The sequence below is a fragment of the Bos taurus genome, chromosome 2, assembly GCF_002263795.3.
Source record: "Bos taurus isolate L1 Dominette 01449 registration number 42190680 breed Hereford chromosome 2, ARS-UCD2.0, whole genome shotgun sequence".
Taxonomy (NCBI): Eukaryota; Metazoa; Chordata; class Mammalia; order Artiodactyla; family Bovidae; genus Bos; species Bos taurus.
The window spans coordinates 71259503-71280602 of NC_037329.1; the positions used below are offsets into that span (position 1 = coordinate 71259503).

General features: G+C 46.5%; 1 protein-coding gene across 4 annotated transcripts in view; it reads right to left on the reverse strand.

The window, feature by feature from the left end:
• Positions 1-21100, reverse strand: part of SCTR (secretin receptor) — a 74728-nt gene that overhangs the window by 14854 nt on the left and 38774 nt on the right. For all 4 annotated transcript variants that reach the window (XR_009490579.1, NM_001099021.2, XM_059874680.1 and 1 more), the window contains 4 exon segments: positions 18410-18513; positions 12500-12597; positions 11163-11295; positions 8962-9115 (listed from right to left, as the gene is read on the reverse strand). Coding sequence is in view for 3 of the 4 variants with exons in the window: in NM_001099021.2 (NP_001092491.1) it covers positions 8962-9115; positions 11163-11295; positions 12500-12597; positions 18410-18513 (489 nt within the window). In the remaining variant the exon portion in view is untranslated.

Consider the following 21100-nt stretch of genomic DNA (forward strand, 5'->3'; position numbering starts at 1 on the left):
GGTTTGGAAGTCTGGACAGGAGGCAGGTAACCACTCCAGGTGGTCAGAACCACCCTCCCACAGCCAAATAGTCAGCTGTTCATCTCTAACAGAAATGAATCCTCAGGGGCAACTGAGCCAAGGAGGACTGGGGCTCTGGCCCAGCAGAGGGTGGGAGGGGTTCTCAGCTGAGCTGGTCTACGCCTGTGCTGCCCAATACTGCTGTCTCTCACCACGTGTGGCTTCTGAGCCCTTGCTACGTGGCTGCTCTCAGATGAGATGTGCTAAAAGCACAAGATAGCAGATTTGGAAGATCTGGCATGAATAAAAGAATGTAAAATATGTTATTAACAATTTTAAAAATTATACATTAAAAGGTTGATATTTTGGTTATATTGGGTTACATAACATACACTATTGAATTTCACTAATTAGTGAAACTAGATTTTTTTTACTGTGGTTACTAGAAAATTTTTAGTTATATAAAATATAACTCAGATTCTATTTCTAACGGACATGCCTATCTATCCCCTAACTGAGAAGAGTCCCATCCCCAGGCTGCTCAGTTTTCAGACCTCCAGCAGCCAGGATTCTACACTACTCCAGCCCTCCAACCTCCACCCCAGGTGGGAGATGAAAGGATTCCTCCCGGAGGAAGCAAACGGCCTTAGAAAAAGGGCCTGGAGATAGCCATGCTGAGGACCCCCAACACAGTGGCCATTTCCAGCCCAGTCTCCCACGAGAGATGTGACCCAACCCCCAAGCACCACCACCACCCCACACAGACACACACAGACACACACACACACACAGACAGCCTTCAGTCAACACTGAAGTGACTCATTCTTAATTATGAATGGTCAAGGTCACCAACATCTGAGGAAGGCTGGTTACATAAAAGACAAAGACCAAAACAAGCAGAGAAAAGGAACTCAGAGGAAATAGACCATACAGGCTGTAGGAGGAACTTGAACAAAACAATTCTAAGGAATATCATCAGAGAGATTAGAGGGAAGATTACCTCTACAAGACACAAACAGGATGTTGAAAACAGGGAGCATTCAGAGAACAAGGAAGAGGGCTTGGAAACTAAATATATGATGATCAAGACTTTAAAAAATTCCATAGATTGTCTGGAAGATAAAGACCAGGAATTGCCCAGAACACAAAGTGTGGAATGAAAAGTATTAATAAGAGGAGAGAAAGGAGAAAATTAGAAGTCAATTCCAGGATGTGAACCATCTGATTAAAAGTTTCAGAAAGAGAGGATAAAAACCAAAGGGAAAAAAAAGATCAAAGGGACAGTGTAAGAAGACTGTCCAAGAAATGACAGATGCGAGTCTCCAGATCAAAGGACCGCCACTCACCAGCAAAAAGGATGAAAACAGACTTGCATGGGGGCACATTGCTATGACATTTCAAAATGCAAGGGACAGGGACTTCCCTGACAGTCCAGCGATTAAGACCCCATGCTTCTGGACTTTCCTGGTGGTGCAGTGGATAAGAATCCACCTGCCAATGCAGGGGGCCTGGGTTTGATCCCTGGTCCAGAAAGATTCCACCTGCAGAGGAGCAGCTAAGCCTGAGAGCTGCAGACTGAGCCTGCGCTCTAGACCCCGAGAGCCACAGCTGCTGAAGCCTGCACTCTCGAGGGCCCTCAAGCCTAGAACTAATGAAACTACTGAAGCTCGTGTGCTTAGAACCCCTGCTCCACAACGAGAGACGCCACCACAATGAGAAGCCTGCAGAGGGCAACTAGAGAGTAGCCCCAGTTCTCCACAACTAGAGAAAGCCTGTGGCAGCAAAGACCCAGCATGGCCAAAGATAAATAAAGCAGTGTGTACATGTCGATTTCAGGCAAGGGTTTTAAAAAAAAGACTCTGCACTTACACTGCAAGGGGTACAGGTTCCATTCCTGGTTGAGGAACTAAGATTCCACATCCTGCATGGCACAATCAAAGAGTAAGAAAAAAAGAAAAAAAATCACAGGGGACAGAGGGAAGATTCTGCAGCTTATACAGAGAGGTGAGTAAAACCTTGGGAAACAGAATGACATGGCAAGTCCCAAAACACCAGATGCCAAAATAGAAGACCTTCAAAATTCTGGGGAAACAATTTTCAACCTAATTTCTATGCCCAGGAAAACTGTAAGTTAGGTGTGAAAGCTGAACAAAGATATGTTTAGGGACTTCGCTGGTGGTCCAGGGGCTAAGACTCTCCCTCCCCACGCAGCGGGCCAGGCTTCAATCCCTGGTCAGGGAACTGGATCCCACATGCCGCAACTAAGACCTGACAGCCAAATAAGTAAATATACTTAAAATAAAAAAGGTATGTTTAGATATGGAGTGCAAAAGAATGTAGCTTCCATGCATTCTCTGTTAGACAGATACCAGAGGATGAACTCCAACGCAACCAAAGAGTAAACCAAAGATAGGGAAACAAGAAGTCAAGGTATAGGATTTGTGGAGGAGATGAAGAAAAACTCAGTGTGAAGGTTAAGAGAGTGAGTGAGTCTACAGAACGACCAGAGGGCAGAGCAAGAGGGCAGAAAGCTCCTTTAGAAAGAACACGGGATAGTAGATTATGTTAAATGGCATATCCCCCTCCACCCCAAAGGTTCATATCCTTAGAACCTTAGGTGTGAGCTTACCCTTTCCTGGAAACAAGGTCTTTTAAGGTGTCGTTAGTTAAGATGAGGTCATATCTATAGGGGCCTTAATCCAATATGACTGTTATTTTTTTAAGAAGGCACTGAGACCCAGACAAAGAGAAGAGACACAAGGGAAGAAGACCATGTCGAGATGGAGGCAGAAATTGGAGTGACGCTCCTACCAGGTAAATAAGACCAAGGACTGCCAGAAACTGGGGCAAAGGCATAGAGCATGTTGCCCCTCAGAGACCTTAGAAGGAATTGGCCCTGGCAAAGCCTGACTTTGAACTTCTGGTCCCCACAGTGGGAAAGAATAAATTTCTGTTGTTTTAAGCCAGCGGCAACTTGTTATAGCAGCCCTAGGACACTGATAGAGCAGGAATAAACCAAACAAATAGGACTGATAGATTACATGTTGTTGCCTTTGATGATAGGAAACCTGGCACTGGATGGTTTTCCAGTTCTGTTGAGAATTTGGGAGAATTAATGACAACAACATAAAATGAGTCAGTTAAAAATGACTCCATAATTTTGGGATTAACATATACATACCACTATATATTGTCACCCTACTTATTTAACTTATTTGCAGAGTATATCTTGCAAATGCTGGGTTAGATGAAGCACAAGCTGGAATCAAGATTGCAGGAAGAAATATCAATAACCTGATATGCAGATGATACCACCCTTATGGCAGAAAACAAAGAGGAATTAAAGAGCCTCTTAATGAAGGTGAAAGAGGAGAATGAAAAAGCTGGCTTAAAACTCAACATTTAAAAAACTAAGATCGTGGCATCTAGTCCCATCACTTCATGGCAAATAGATGGGGAAACAATGGAAACAGTGACAGACTTTATTTTCTTGGGCTCCAAAATCACTGCAGATGGTGTCTGCAGCTATGAAATTAAAAGACACTTGCTCCTTGGAAGAAAAGCTATGACCAACCTAGACAGCATATTAAAATGCAGAGACATTACTTTGCTGTCTGTCTTTCCAGTAGTCATGTATGGATGTGAGAATTGGACCATAAAGAAGGCTGAGCGCCACACAATTGATGCTTTCAAACTGTGGTGTTGGAGAAGACTCTTGAGAGTTCCTTAGACTGCAAGGAGATCCAACCAGTTCATCCTAAAGGAAATCAGTCCTGAATATTCATTTGAAGGACTGATGCTGAAGCTGAAACTCCAATACTTTGGCCACCTAATGCGAAGAGTTGACTCATTTGAAAAGACCCTGATGCTGGAAAAGATAGAAGATAGGAGAAGGGGGTGACAGAGGACCAGATGCTTAGATGGCATCACCGACTCAATGGATATGAGTTTGAGCAAGCTCTTGGAGATGGTGAAGGACAGGGAAGCCTGGCATGCTACAGTCCATGGGGTTGCAAAGAGTCAGATATGACTGAGAGACTGAACAATGACATTATATAAAGCAATCAACAAGGACCGGCTGTATAGCACAGGGAACTCTATTCAATACTGTGTAATAACCTATATGGGAAAAGAATCTGAAAAAAAGTAGATACATGTGTATGTACAGCTGATCCACTTTGCTGTACACCTGAAACTAATGCGACACTGTAAATCAACTATACTCCAATACAAAATAAAAATTAAATTTAAAAAATGACTCCATAAAACATAAAAAATCAAATATTGGAAGTAAAATGATTTTACACCACTTGGCTTGGTAGTGAACAGTATTTATATAGACATAATGATGTATACCAGTCCATACTAAAGGAAATCAGTCCTGAATAGTCATTTGAAGGACTGATGCTGAAGCTGAAATTCTAATACTTTGGCCACCTGATGCAAAGAACTGACTCATTTGAAAAGACCCTGATGCTGGGAAAGACAAGCAGGAGGAGAAGGGGACGACAGAGGATGAGATGGCTGAATGGCATCACTGACTCGATGGACATGAGTCTGAGTGAATTCCAGGAGTTGGTGATGGACAGGGAGGCCTGGCATGCTGCAATTCATGGGGTTGCAAAGAGTCAGACACGACTGAGCGACTGAACTGAACTGAATGATGTATATATTGAATATGATTTGTGTGTGTGTTAGTCGCTCAGTCGTGTTTCACGCTTTGTGACCCTATGGACTGTAGCCCACCAGGCTCCTCTGTCCATGGGATTTCCCAAGCAAGAATACTGGAGTGGGTTGCCATTTCCTTCTCCAGGGGGTCTTCCCAACCCAGGGACTGAACCTGGGTCTCCTACATTACAGGCAGTTGCTCTATCATCTGAGCTATGAGGAATATTTATATAGACATAATGATGTATACATTGAATATGATTTAGCCCCAAAATGTGAACAACTCTAATGGGAAGATGGAGGTGGTAGATGAAGAATTTTATATCCTTCCCTTCCATCACAAGGAGTCAACCAATAATATCTCAGATGGACAAATCAAGAAATAGTAGAATATCATTTAGAAATATGAGAGTAAATAATAGGAGGAAGAACTGAAAAATGGGAAGGTATTACCTCTGAGAGGCAGAAGTGAGAGCCTTTTCAGGGAACTTTTTTTCTTTTTCATTTTAGGCTGACATTTTATTTTTTAAGGAAGTTTATCCTCTTTTTAAAAATTTTAATTTATTTTTTAAATTTTTGGCTGTGCTGGGTCTTTGTTGCTTTGTGCAGACCGTCTCAAGTTGCAGAGAGCTGGGGCTACTCTTCGTAGTGGTGCAGGGCTTCTCACGGTGGTGCCTTCTCTTGTTCCAGGCGCATGGCCTTCAGTAGTTGCAGCACATAGGCTCCGTAGTTGCGGCTTGGGGGCTCCAGAGCTTGGACTCAGAGGTTGTGGCACACAGGCTTAACTGCTCCATGGTGTATGGAATCTTCCCAGACCAGGGATCAAACCCATGTCCCCTACATTGGCAGGCAGATTCTTATCCCTGTGCCACCAGGGAAGTCCTAGACTTGTACTTCTATTTAATTCTCTAAACCAAGTGCATGTATGACATTGATAAAAAATTTCTTTACCTAAATTCTGGGTCAGGTCAGTTCAGTTCAGTTCAGTCTCAGTTGTGTCCGACTCTTTGCGACCCCATGAATCGCAGCACGCCAGGCCTCTCTGTCCATCACCAACTCCCAGAGTTCACTCAAACTCAAGTCCATTAAATCGGTGATGCCATCCAGCCATCTCATCCTCTGTCATCCCCTTTCCCTCCTGCCCCCAATCCCTCCCAGCATCAGAGTCTTTTCCAATGAGTCAACTCTTCGCATGGGTGGCCAAAGTACTGGAGTTTCAGCTTTAGCATCATTCCTTCCAAAGAACACCCAGGACTGATCTCTTTTAGAATGGACTGGTTGGATCTCCTTGCAGTCCAAGGGACTCTCAAGAGCTGGGTACTTTTGGCAAATAGGGACTCTGAGGGCCACTTGTTTATTATTATTTGTTTTACATCTTTAATAGTGAGTCAGTGGAAAATAACTGCTTAAATTATGGTTTTAAGTGTGGCCCTTGGGACAGTGGTGTCAGCATCACCTGGGGCCCAGTGAGAAATGCAGAATCTCAGGCTCCACCCCTGCCCACCAGACCAAGACTCTGGCCAGGGGAGGGGCCCAGGGCCGGGTGGGAGGACATGCCCTCTGCATGATTCCAATGCAGCTCCAGCTGGAGGAGCACTGGTTTGAGTTCCCTATGTGAGTGGGAGGGAGCTTGATTCATCTACGAAAGCCTGAGGTGTCACACTTTTCTGGGCACAGACTGACACTCCAGCCACCTTGAAAAAGTAAAAGTTCTGGATAAGTATTAAAAATTTTAGATGCCTATGCCTTCTGACTCAGGGGCCCCAATTCCAGGATTTTCTATTACATATGGAATAAGCTTTGCCCATAAAAGCGCTCCTCACTGTGTTATTCGTCACAGTAAAAAATGAGAAACAATCTTAACATCAAAAAAATAGATATTTGGTTATATACATCCACAGAGTATTAAAAATGTTTATTGAAGATTTGAAAGAATATAGAGCATGCTTCTGTGTTCAAGGAAAGAGGCAAGATTCAAAATTCTACATACAGGATAATTGTAACCAAGTGGGAAAAACTAGGAGTATAAAAAAGTCTGAAAAGAAACCCCAGAAAATGTTCAATAGATGAGACTATGGCAATTTTTTTTTTCTAATTTGAAAAAAAAATTTTTCTTGCGAAGTTTTATGGTTGACCACATACTCATTTAAGCAACTTATCTCAGGGCCTGGGGCAGGGAATAAGTACAAACTGAGGCAGGGGCTGCTGCTTTTGCAAGAGAAAAGCCTTTCACAGTTGGAAAGCTTTAGACCTTCCTGAGTCCCTTCATGTCCCCTTGGGGTTGTGCAGGCAAAAAGGCCGGGAGAGAAGGAACTGGTGCTGTTTTATGTGCGGCTCTAACCCCAGGGCCTGGTATATAGTAGATGCTCAATAAATATTTGAGAAAGAAAAGAAGGTTCTCATCTCATTAAACCTCCTAAGAATCTGTGATGGAGATATTATCACAGTGTAATTTTGTCTCCTTGCTAGACTACAAACCCCTTGAGTGATGGAACCGTTTTTATTTTTGGAATCTCTGTAAGCCCTTCTGAGCACAAAGAAGTGCTCAAAGAAAGCTGAATAAATTACAGTCCTGATATTATAGATGATGAAACCGTCCATGTTCATTCAGGAAAATCCTGCCAGATCTGGGAGTCAAGGCTCAGGGAGCTGGCTCCATATTGGGGATGTTTGGGGCAGAGTTGGCTGTATAAGGCAAGTCCCTTGTCCCAGGCCCTCTGGGACTACTGGCCAGTGTGGAAATCCAGATCAGCAGGGCCCTACAGCTTCCGCTAGCCAAGGGTCATGTGTTAATCAGACTGTCAAGAGTTCAGAAGCAGGAGGGCTTGGCAAACTCTGGCAGTTCAAGCAAGTTCCCTGATGGTCTGATAGAGGCAGAACCCTTGCACATGATTTAGACAAGCAGAAAAGACAGTGGAGGGCATTCCTGGCAGGGGCACTTCTTAATTAAAGGCACCAAGAGGAGAGTAAATGAAGCTAATGGCTGGTACACATGACTACCTCTATAAGCCTGTGAGTCACTCACAGAAATCTGACTCCGTCTAGAACCCAGTGGGTAGTTTACATATGTTTATCAAATGAACAGTTGAAGGATGGATGGATGGGTGGTAGGTGGACAGATTGATGGACTTGTGTATGCCTGGAAGGATGGATAGATGTTTGTTTGTGGCACAGTAAGAGTTACGGGGCTTTGCAAAGAGACAGGCCCTGGTTTGAATCTTGACTCTGTTCTTGTCCACAGTGTGAGCTGAGCATGTTATGTCACGTCTCTGAGCCAAGGTTCCTAAGAGGCCTCTGGAGGTTGTTGTGATGATTAAAGTGCTCAGCTCAATGCCTGGCATACAGTAGGTGCTCAAGAAATCGGAATTGTTATCACCTTCACTGGCCAGAAAGGAAAGGGGGAAGAGAAGCAACGGGACCTGCAGTTGACTGCCTTGCTACCATTTCCTCTCCTGCCTGGACTGAATCCTGAATATTTCCTTTGAGAAGCTCTGTGGTTTGAGTAGCTGAAGCCAATCAGAGGATTCCACTCCCTCAGGCCCCTGTGACTGGTTCAAGGATGTGTATGACACAATCAAAGTGAATCTGAGTATTTGCTGGAATGCTGGGACACAGCCTCTTTCTTTCATTAGATGTAGCAATGAAGCCAGGAGGAAGCCCAGAAGCTGCGGACAGTTACACTGGGAACACCAGCCTAATGATAACACTGATGTTACAGGAGGTGAAGTAGAAAAACAAAAAGAAATGATGTTGCGCTGCTGGATTCAGCCTTGCCTGAATGGTGATCCCTGGACTTGTCAGTTATATGAACCAATGAATTCCTCTTAAGTTTAAAGCCTATCTAAGTCAGGTTTTCTTTTTTTTTTTTTCTTTTTTTAAATTTTATTTTATTTTTAAACTTTACATAATTGTATTAGTTTTGCCAAATATCAAAATGAATCCATCACAAAGTCAGGTTTTCTGATAGCTACAGTTAAAGCACCCTACCTGATACAGAAAGGAGGTGAGAATGAGGACATATGAATGGAAAGTCTAGGGAAGATAAGGCAACAGGTGTTGGGGGTATCAAATCATAAAAGGCTTTGGATGCCAGAAATCAGACCTAGGTTTTAGCTATTATTTCCAATTTGACAGACAAACTGAGGCCAGAGAGTTAACCATCAAGAAGCTTGTCTAAGAGCACACAAGTTCACTAATTTAACTAAGTGTGGAGCTGAAACTGGAACCCAAGCCCTTATTGCCTCAGTGCCCTTTCCCACCTGTCACACAGTCACCATACCCTGGAGAACATACCCCATCCGAGGGCCACAAATCCCTGGAGCCACTTCCGTTCTGAGAAGAAGGAGATGACAAGGAGCGTGTGAAGATAGAGGCCTTCCACCAGCAGCCAGGAGTAGTTGGCCATGATGCAGTACTGGAAGAAGACCATGACCAGCTTACAGCCCACCTACAAAGACAGGCAGCTGAGTCACAGGCCAGCCATCCTGGGCTTCCCTCCAGGAGAAGGAGGGAAGGAGGTTGACTTCCCTCCAGGAGTCGGCAGCCAGGCCACAGACAGCATCTTTCAGGCTCACGGCCATCCCCTCTGGCCTTCCACTATCAGAAGATCAGGTTCATAGATGTCTCTAGAATGCAAGTCCAGAGGCCAGCAGGCTCTGTCAGCATAGCCAATGGGTGTGTGACATTCAAATTCTGGAACTGGCCACCAGTTATCAAACTGTGTCAGATATTGCCCAATTCCCAACAGCAAATGAGGGCATTTTTCAGAGGAGGAACCTGAGGCCTAAAGAGGGAAATGGATTTCTGAGCAAAAGGTTAATAAATTTCTTTCCTGGTTAAGTTTCCTAGAAATAGATGGAGAAGGGACAGGTACTGATGAGAGAACACAGGACCCCCGCCTGCACTGCATCTGGAATCCAGACCTTGAAACATTCAAGGGGGTGCCATAGGGTGGCCTTGCCTGCCGCCATGACTTAGATGACAGCCATGTCCCCTGTCGGGGTCCCAGGAAGCCATGCCTGCAGGACTGTGGGGCACAAGGCTTCCATGCCCTCATGGCTTCCACTTGCAACCTATGAGGGTCTGCCTTCCTTTCATCTTCTCTTCCTACTCTTTCCCTGAGGACAGCTCAGGGATGACGGCTCCTGGGATGGCCAGAGGGCTGCTGACAAAGTGCAGGAGGGTCACGGCCACAGAGGGGCGCCCAGGGCCACCCTGCTGGCTAGGTGTGCTTCCTGCCTGTGGTCTCCTAGAGACTCTTATTCCAGGCATGGCCCACGGCTGGCTGGTGAGTCTACAGTTTAGAAGAACCTGAAAAGGTTCCCTGCTGGGCATTGCTGGACTTCACTGGTCAGTGATGAGGTGGGGTTAGAATCTTCTAACTCCAAGCTGGTGCTCTTCTTTCATCCTGGAAATCTCCCTGACACACAGCTTGAGGGACCTCTCAGTTTGAGTCAGAAAACACACACACATACATATGCGTGTGAAAAACTACAACAGTATACAAACTTAACAGAACTATAAGCAATTACAGATGTGAATGGTGGGAAGCGACAGGCGGGCTGATTAAACCAATCTCAATTTCCAGTCCCCTTTACCCTTGCTTGCCTCCACTATGGAGACTATGATAGTAAAAAACTGAACTTCCCAGCTTCTTCTGCAGTTAGATATAGTCACATGACACAGTTCTAGCCAGTGAGATGTGAACACAGTCTTGGGAAGCACATTCTTTTCCAAATGAAAAGCCAAAGCCTCCCAAACAGAAAAATGTTTAACCTTGACTTCCCTCCTTTTAGCCTGAAACATAGATGTGACGTGTGGGGTTGCAGCAGTCATATTGCTAACACACAGTATAAAGCATGGGATCAAAACTGGCAGAGCAGACAGGGAAAAGGACTGTGTTCATTGTGGCAAGGAGCCACTGTGCCAGCTCTGGGTTGCCCATCTGTGGACTGCTTCTGTGGGGCACAACCCCCAGCTGTTTAAGCCACTGATGTATAGTTTTATGTTACGTACAGCAGAAGAGATTCTCAACTGATACACAGAGTGATATTGCAATGAATGAAGACACCTCTGCGTGTTCAGGAGGAGGAAGAGGGTGAGATTATGTTCTGCTGCACATCTGGGCATGCAGATGCAGACCTGTCCACCTTTTTCTTTCTACAATCCCAACCATCTCTAGACTTCTGTCATCTGTCTACATTTGGGACTTGGCAGGAGTAGAGGAAGGAGGAGCCTTGCTATGTGTCTAATACCCAGAGAGGCTGATCCACTCCGGGACACTGGAAGTTGAACAGTAGCCCCATTGGCTTCTCAGCAAACTGCCTTCATAGGAGTCCCCGGCTGCACGTGTGGGGACATGGGACTCCTTGAACCTCCTATTCCAGCCCCAGTGCTGGCCCCTTTGATTCTAGGCATTAAATCCAGCCTCAATGAATGGGGCTGGGGGGAAGCAGGCAGGCCTGGCCACACCATGGGCCATGTGGGCATGTTACCCTGTGGGCATCGCAGTGGGTGGCATCGTCAGAAGAGAAGAGCACAGCATCCTTGATGAAGTTGGACAGGGCGCGCAGGATGAAGGACACAAAGAGGTGCATGTGGATGTAGTTGCGGGTGCAGTGGAGCCTCCTGGAGAAAGAGAATGCAGGGCCATAGGTGGCAGAGCCGGAGGGTTCAGCTCAGCACCCCCACCCCCTACCCCATGCACCAGGGAAACCCAGGTACTGGATGTGGCATCTCTATGAATTTCCCTGTTGGCAGAACCGAATGAGAGCCCAGACCCCCAGTGGCCAGCCTACTCTGTTTCATGCTGCAATTGAAAAAAAAAAAAAAGCTGAGATTATAAGAGTGAGATTCGATTCTGCCTCGACCACCTCCTGCAGCTCCCAGAATTGTTAGAAGGGAGGGTGGGGAAGGGGGCATGTGGCACAGAAAGTACACAGGCTGTGGGGAGAAATCAGATCCAGGCTCCGCCTCTTTTCAGCTACAGGACCTAGTTGAGCAAGGCTTTCACCAACCAGAGCCTAGGTGTCCCCTTGTGGTAGGGGCAGAAGGCTGTCACCTGTTCCCCTCCTTCCCTACAGGAACCAGGCTCTCATATGGGATACCCATTCCAGCTCTGGGTACAGACAACTCCACTCCCACCCTCATGAGAGACGTGATTAATCAGAGCACTCCTCACCTGACTATGGTGATTGGCCCAGGGCTGGGCACGTGACCCAAGCCTGCTCTCCCAGGACTTTCATTGCAACTAATGGAGAAAGGGGTCTCCCTGCCCTGGTGTTGCTGAGCTAGTAGAATGTGCCTCTGCAGCTGCTGGTGGTTGTCTCTACTGTCCCTGCATAAAGCCTGCCTGAAGCCAATGCAGGGCAAAGCAATGGTAGGAGACAGACCTAGTTCTGCTCATACCTTTGAGCACCTAGACACACCTGAAGCCAGATGCCCCTGAAATTGTCAGTTAAATGCTTCAGGTCACCTTTGCTTTTCTTAAGATGTTTTAAGATGGATTTCTGTTTCTTGCAAACATGAGTCTGGCTAGTATATCTGTAAAATGAGGGTGATACCTATCTCTTACATTGTGTGAACATTAGAAATAATACATTTAAAGCAACCAGCACCGTAAGTTCTTAGTGATGTTCAGTAAATGTCAAATGAATGAAGGGATGAAGGAGGTCACAGAAACTTCAGTGTTTTGCCACAGGCAAGCTTTAGATCTAGAGAAGACAAAGTGGCCCACCAGACCTTCCCTTCTCTGGTCTGAGCAAATAAAAGAGACCCAAAGTGCTGTGCCTGCGGAAGGCTAGGGAGATGGGGAGCTGGTACCTGTTCTTACCGAAAGGCACAGAGGATGCTTAGGGCAACCAGGAGCATCACCAGGGAGGAGCTGTAGCCCACGGTGTACATGATCTTCAGCTTCAGCAGGTACTCGTACTGCAGAGAGAGGCCTGTGTCAGCACCTACCACCGGCTGAATCTGCCCTTTCACCTGCTCCAGGCGGCTGGAACCCCTTCAACTCTGACTGCTATTCTGTTCATACCCCAAGGACACAAGTTCATAGATGCATGATATCTTGGCTTGGGAAAAGACTTTGGGCATTACCTGATGCTAGTTCAAACTTCTACCCCACACACAAGGCCTCTGATTGCCACCCTGAATTCAAGTCTTTGCTTGAATACCTCCAGGGATGGTGTCTTTACTGGGTATACAACAGTGCAAAGTATTAGATGTTTTTTCTCAAATGAATCTAAAATCCATTACTTTTAAATTGTACCTATTGGTCCCTTTTCTGCTTTGGATGGTGTCTTCACTGGTTCTTGAGGAATTCACTGGGTATACAATAGTGCAAAGTATTAGATTTTTTTTCTCAAATGAATCTAAAATCTATTACTTTTAAATTGTACCTGTTGGTCACTTTTCTGCTTCTGGAGTCACTGCAAATAAAGTGAATCTGTCTTATACCTAAAGCCTATCATTATTTTATTTTTTTCATCATTTTTTTAAGTATCTTTATTTAATTTATTTAGATCGTACTGTGCGGCATGTGGGATCTTAGTTCCCAGATCAGGGGTCAAACCTGTGCCCCCTGCAGTGGAAGCACAGAGTCTTAACCATTGAGCCACCAGGGAAATCCCATTTTTTTCATCATTATTTTTAAAATAACTTTTTCACGGTAGAATAGCTTTAGACTTATAGGAGAGTGACAAAGATGCTACAGAGAGGTTTGTCCTTTCGGAATACAGCTCTTCTGCCCAACTGTTCCCCGCTTACTCAGCATTCAGTATTCCCTGTCTTTAATCTCTTTCCATTACCCACCACCATTTCCCCCAATTAATACGCTACAGTTTGTGAATGTCCTTCTTAAACAAGACACCCTGAACCAGACACTTGAAAAGCTACAGATGTACTGTCTGACCAGGGAGAAGTAGAGTGGGACCCGGTTTATACACGGCAATCCCTGTTCTACACACTGCACTCCTGTTAATGCAGCCAGGCAGTCGTTGGCTTATTCAGCAGCCACTACACACTACTGGCTCAGCTTTGACTCAACATCTCAATGGAGTGGAATGATGTACATAGGAATAAATGTAAAGACCTATATTTTTTAGGTTCAAAAAATAAATTGTACAACAGTCTCTAAAAGAACCAAACAAATAAAGAGTAAAGCAATAATGCCATACCATTTTTTTCTTCTTACCAACCAAATTAACTAATATTCAAAAGTACTAATATTCTATGTAGGTGAACTTACATGGTGGTGGTGGTTTAGTTGCTAAGTCATGTCTGAGTCTTGTGACCCCATGGACTGTAGCCCACCAGGCTCCTCTGCCCATTGAGTTTCCCAGGCAGGAATACTGGAGTGGACTGCTATTTCCTCCTCCAGGGGATCTTCCTGATCCAGGGATCGAACCCATGTCTTCTGCATTGCAGTTGGTCTCCTGCATTGCAGGCAGATTCTTTACTACTGAGCCACCAGGGAAGCCTCAGATGAGGGTACAGTGGGAGTGAAAATTGGCTCAGTCTCTCTGGAAAGTAGCACAGATCAAAAACCACAAGCATTCCTTCTGATTTCCCTTCTACCTCTCGGAATTAATTCTAAGAATTATCAGAAATATAAGAACATATTTATATAGAGAGATGTTTATCACAGAACTATTTTTAATGAAAAGCATGCAAATGCCCAACAACAGAATAGTTAACTAAATTCTTTTAAATTCAAATTATTTCAAAATTAGGCTATATTAAAATGCTACTTATCAAGAGTTTCAAAAGATGTCAGGACATAACATAATGCTAAGTGAAAAGGCAGAATACACATTTTACAGGTACAGTGTGATTTCTGCTTTATGCAAAGAAAAGTGTTGTTGAATTGTATGACTCTTCCCTTTTTTGAAGACCAAAAAAGATTGAATATTGGTCATCTCAGGTGGTTCAATCTCACACATTCACAGAAACAAGATTGTAAGGAGTTGTGTTAGATATTATTAGTGATTAACTTTGGATTACAAACTGGTGGATACAGTCATTATTTTCATTTGTATTTTTTTCTGTACTTCTCACTTTTCTTCAGTGTTAAGTATTGTTTTGTAACTAGAAGGAAAGGGTAACAAGAAAACACCATCACACAGATACTATTGAGGAAATCTGACAGGTGTTTATACAAAAATGACCTTGAGGTTTGAGTGGCCCACACTCCATGGTGTTAAAGAAGTGTATGCAGAGGGAACACAGAAAGACTTCAGAGTCAAGAGACAAGGGTTCCAAACCTAGGACTGCTACTACTCACCAGTCCTGGGCAAATCACTTGAGTTCTGTGTGACCCTAGGCAAATCACTAAACTTCTCTGGGAGCTTCAGATTCCTCATCTGTAAAATGGAGATAATATCCACCGTGCAGGCTTTTTGGAAGAGCAGATGTGGTATCAGGTAGAGTATCTAGACAATGCCTGGCCCTTAGAAGACACTCAGTCCTTGTTAATTTTCTCCGTCTTCACCCTCTACCCCACTATCCACTGTTCAGCCTGAGTCAGCAGTCTGAGACTGTTCCATACTATGAAGTATGAGGCATGAGGTAGCTGCTAGAACAATTAGGCCTCTTCTCGGTTTCATTAATGGAGTGCTGTGGAACAGCAAGCCACATTGGAATGTCTGGAGTGTTCCAGGCCTGGGTATGTTATTTGAAGAGGAACATTAATGAACTGGAGCATTTCCGGAGGGGGGTGGCCATGTCATCTGAAGAGTGCATTAAAATACTTGAGTGCACCACATCCTGAAGGAAACAAACTTAGGGAAGAAGGGTATTAAAATGATTGATGTATAAAAGAGTAAGACTGAATCGTAAGCTCCAGAAAGGGCAGAAGTTATCAGAAAGTAGATTTGACTCAGAGGGACCAAAATTCTTCTGACAGCAAAGGGGACTTTTTACAGGTTAGCTACCATGTGACACTGCCCTTCCCCACTGAGGTGACTGCAATTCCAGAAGCCAGGAGCCACCTCTCAGGAATGAGTGCGGGGAAGCAAGAGGGCAGCAGGTTGCATTGGGTTAATGGTTCCTAGCCTTTAGGATTTCAAAGAGTAGTGAAATGTCAAAAATCTGGAGACTGATGTGCCATCCCTAGGATCTTGCCATGTGCGGGACACACCTCAGAGCTGAGGGTATCAGCTCACTCAGGAGACACCTGGTTTTGCAGTCCTGGGTCAGGAGCAGTGGGTCACCCTGTGGCAGCGCGAGGAGGCATGGATGACAAGTGTGGAGGGTCCAAGTTGAGTATCCCATGCTGTCCTGTGGCTGGGTTACTGTCTGCCAGGTGACCCTCCGGACATCCCAGCCAGCTCTGCCTTTGTCTTCAAGATCTGACCCCAAAAGAGCCCTGTTCCCCCGAAGCCAGACATGACCTCAGTGCCCTCAACCTCTGTAACACCTGCCCCCAGAGGGCTAGGGGTCCAGAAGGAAGCCTTGCTGCCATCAGTCCTGGATGAGGCTACCTGTCTCTTTGCTGTGTGTCCTGACTGGGTCCTGTCCTTCTCCATCCTCTACATTAGGAGACAGCAGACATTTTCCATAAAGGGACACACAGCAAACATGTAAGCTTAAACATTCCATCTCTTTTGCAACTATTCAATTCAGCCCCTGCAATGCAAATGGATGTGGCTGTGTTTCAATAAAACTTTACTTGCAAAAGCAGGTGGTAGGCTGGATTTGGCCCAAGGGCCGTAGTTTTCGAACCTCTGCTCCGGGTAAAGAAAGTCAGCTTTATGTACCCACGTGGCAGCTTTGCCTGGTCTTTCTGCTAATCTGAGTCCACTGTTCGCAACTGGTGCATGCCAAGTCAGGAAGTTGCAAAAAGACAATCAGTAAATACATACTTTCACAATCATTTGATTAAAAGATAAAAAGACATTTTCACACTCAGAAAGGATGATTCAATTCTCAGCATAAAAGACTAAGTTTGTGGGGAACTCCTTGGCAGGGCAGTGGTTAGGACTCCACACTTTCACTGCCAAGGACCCAGGTTCAATTTCTGGTTGAGGAACTAAGATCCCACAAGCCACACAGCCAAAAAGAAAAAAGACAAAGCCTGTGCTTGTCTGTGGTCTGGCATCAGGGACCAGTATATCCCATGGTCTGGAAAAACTTATACCAATCTTAGGGATTCTAATATTTTTTTACATGAGCTAAAGTTATAGTAGGTCTTTTTTTTTTTTTTTTTTTTTTTTACTATTTTTGGGCAATTAATTTTCTCAGTTAAGTCCAGAACTTTGCATTTATCTTGGTTAAATCTCTGCGCCTTCTCTGGCATTTTAGAGTTTCAACCCAGCCATGAATATCATAGTTCTGGCCCTGGCCTTTGTTTTTATCCAGCTGACTAATGTTAGCCAACAGTTCTTAAGTGTGGCTTCAACAGAGAAAACTCACAAATCCAAAAGCTCTTTAGGGTTCTCAGTAATTCCTAAGGGTATAAAAGGGTTCTGAGGCCAAAAAATTTGAGAACTGCTGGTTCAAGCCATGCATGTGTCCCATCCCTCTGCCAGGAAAGGTGCAGAGGTGGACAGGCTCAAGTCACATTGGGTCAGTGAGATGTGAGAACGGGCTTACGGGCTGTTTGCATATGAAGCTTTCTTGAAGTTAGCCAGAGAGGTCAGGCTGTCCCTCCTCCTGGACAAGCAGGCCTGGGAATCTGCGGCTGCCGTCATCGGCACACACATGACAACAGGATCCCAGCCCCGGGATAAGTCACCAGGCTAGCAGGAAGAGAGATAGAAAAATCCTCGTCCTGAGTGGCTTTGGGGTGCTGCTTCATTACAAGCGCCCAATGCCCATCCCCTGCATCCTAGTTATATGAGCCACCATTAGCTTATGAAGCCCCTTGGAAGTTTCTGTCACTTGCAGCCTACGCATCCTTCTGAACTTCCATCCTGCCATCCATTATACATGTGATCCTTCTGAATCTTATGGACTTTACAAATGTGATCCACATAAGCCTCCTGTCTTCACATAGGTCAGAGACAGAGACGGAAGTCTACAAAGGTCTGGGCCCATCCACTGGCCCTCTAAGACCATGCGTAATCCCTATTAAATTATTCCACCTGGATCTGAAGACCTCGCATATCTTCCCTAATTGGATGATAAGCCCTGGGAGAGAAGGAACTCCATCCCCCACTACCATCCCCCATCCAATCTCCTTCAGGAAGGACTCTGAACCGAATGGCCTCTTCAGGGCGCCCACACGCCAGCCTCCTCTCTTAAACCAGGTCTGCCTGCAGCTGCATGCTCCTGCCTCCTGGAGCCTGAGTCTCCTCTGAGAAGGGACCTTTGTGAGCAGGTGCTGTGGCTTCTCACCCTTCCCAGCACTTCCAGGGCTCACTCTGCTCCTCCTGACGAGCTCAGGACTATTACTCACCCCATTTTCCAGATGAAGAAACTGACCCACAGAGAGGCTACATCCTCCCCACCCCCACCAAGGCCACAGGGCAAGTTCAGACTCATTACTGGCCCAAGCAGTTAGCCCCAGTCACTGCGTTTTGGGTTTCATGCCAACCTGGCCGCGGCGTCCCCACGGTACATGGCAGTTCTCACTGTGCCACGGTCCTCAGGGACATCCCCTCGAGGCTGGTGGGCCAGGACAGAGAGCTGGGAGGGTGTGGGGCTAAGAAGGGCAGCCCCGGGTCACCTGACCTAGCCCTGGGCCAGCTTCACTCTATCTCCCCAGGCACCTCCACCCCACAGGGAGGCATGGCAGGCTTACCCGCTTCTCGTTGGAGGAGTCATTCACATTGACCCCACAGGCCAGGTCAGGTCTGGGGAAGGTTTCTGACCAGCCGCCCTGTGTGCAGTTCCGGAACATGGAACCTGTGGGGACCAAGCATCCTGTGGTGAGCGGAGGGACGGACTGATGGCCAGGTTTCTGGGTGCCTTGCCCACCTTAGTTACAGGTGGAGGGAGCTTCCTTCTGTCACTCTGTCCGTTTCTCCGAACCACACAGGGCAGCTCCAGTTGCTCAGTTCACCCTTGAAGGCTTTGAAAGAGTCAGTCCGGAAAAGTGGCAGGAAAGGTGTAGGCAGACAGCCCGAGTGGGGATGCACGTGTGCACGCGAGACACAGAGCCGCGGTTCTGAATCACTTGACCTGCAAACCTGGTGGGCCCTGAACCGTTAGCCCCCCTGCCTCTGAGCACTGCTTATCTCCCCCGGGGTCCCCACTGCCTCACCCACACCCCGCGCCCCACACGCCCTGTGCCAGGCACCAGGCTCCACAACAAGGGAGGTGACTGACACATGTCCCAGGCCCCAGGCCCAGCACAACTTCCAGGGTCACTGCTCAGCTACCTGGGTGCCCCTCAGAGAATAATAAAACCTTCCTCTGGCAGGCATGGCAATGCCTCCAATGATGAGAGAGGCCGTATGCAGTGCTTAAGAACAGCAGGTTACACACCCCAAACCAAACAACACTGACCTCACACTAATGACCGTGTGTTTATTCAGTTATAAAACCTCATGTTCTACTATAACAATACACAGTTGTTGCTATATGCCAGGCACTGCTCTAAGCATGTGAGCGGTATTAACTCATTCAATCCTAACAAGACTATGAGGTCGGCACTGTTACTTTTATAGTAAAAGGTATTGTGACATGAAAATCCTACACCTGTTTTATAGCTAGGAGAACTGAGGCACGCGGTGGTTAAAGAACTTGCTCAAGACCACACTCCCATTAATGTAGAACACAGGATTTGACCCCCGGGGCTCAGGCCTCTATTCTTAGCTGCAGGCTTTGTGCTAATCCCTTTCTTACTCTGCTCTTCTGCTCCCAGGCCCTGAAAAGTGAAAGTCACTCAGTCTTTGCAGCTGACTCTTTGCAACCCCATGGGTTGGAATTCTCCAGGACAGAATACTGGAGTGGGTAGCCTTTCCCTTCTCCAGGGGATCTTCCCAACCCAGGGATCAAACCCAGGTCTCCTGCATTGCAGGCGGATTCTTTACTAACTGAGCTATCAGGGACAGCCATCTAATGGGTGAGTGCGCCAGAGAAATCTGCCCGGTTGGTAACTTTTTACAGGCTCCTGGTTCTACTCCTGCGCTAAGAAGTTCTATTTATTTATTTATTTGGCCGTGCAGCATGCAGGATCTTCGTTTCCTAACCAGGGATCAAACCCGTTCCAGGGAAGTCCCAGAAGTTCTACTTTATATATAACTTCACACCCTGCTCCCCAGTGTCTGAAAATCAGCAGAGCTAACACACATAACCTCCCAGGGAGCCTCTCTTCGGTGCTTCTCTGTACTATAAACCACAAGATCACTGCAGCCCTCTCTGTCTCTCAAGCCTGCAGTGTGCACCTCTCACACAGAAGTGACCGTGGCTCCCCTGCCTCCCCTCCCAGAGATTCCAGGGGCTCCCTAGAGCCTGCCTCCCCAGAGCCCTTGCTCATCAAACATCTGTAGGCTGGCTGGCTAGGAGAACAAATGAGGGAGGAGGAAGGGCCCGCTCTAAACGTTTTCACAAGGGAAGAGGGAAGAGCTTACCCAGGAGGAGCTTTTTAGAGCAAGAGCCTGAAGACTGGGGTAGAAGAGCTGCCAAGCCAAGACAGAAGTCTGGGGAAGCTGTGCGGGGAGCTTCCCTGCCTGCAGTGACTGGCTCGGCTGCATCCTCCACGTTGGGCTACCAAGGGGGGCCAAGTTCCAGTCCCCAGGTCTGGCCGCTGCAGGGGGCTGACCCCAGCTCTGAACAAAGGAGTCCTGCTGCTCCTTTTGCGCCAGTCAATATCCTGTCAGGCTCCCCAGCCACCCGAGCTGGGCCTGGTGTGTTTCTCTCTGACTGGCCCCATGGTCTAGGCCACTGTCTCTCAGGGTTTAGGACCAAACAGATTCCACTCAGCTGGAGAAACATGGTGGCCATTTCTAGAACTAGCCACTATGTTAAACTGCTGATCCTAATGGCACTCCTCTGAGGGAGGTTTTGCTGGCCTATCTCACAGATAAGAAAACCAAGGCCCAGAATTGGGCAACAGAGCCCAGCCACAATGTGGGCCGTCATTGTCCCACCCTCCTTCCTGCCCCCTCCCTGAGATCCCAGAGGCAACTCTAGCAGGAGACCGTGGCATTTGGGCTCTAGGCATGCCAGGTCTATGACAGCTCAGGAAACCTGGAGCACGGGTCAAGAATCTGAGTTTGAAACCCAGCACTGGCTCTTGGTTGCTGCATGCCCTTATGTGCGTCACTTTTCTGTACCAAATAGGAATAACCACCTACACTGCAGGACGGGGCAGGAAACCCAGGCTGGTGCTGGACACAGAGAGGGCGCCATAGGGCTACTTCCCTTCTGCCTCTGGCCTTTCTAAATTAGACCAGAAATGGTGGGGCCTGGAGTCTTGGAATTCAGGAGATGAGTGGAAGCTTTCTGTTATTAAATCAAGCAAGCTAGGTTGTCAGAGAGAAAAAAA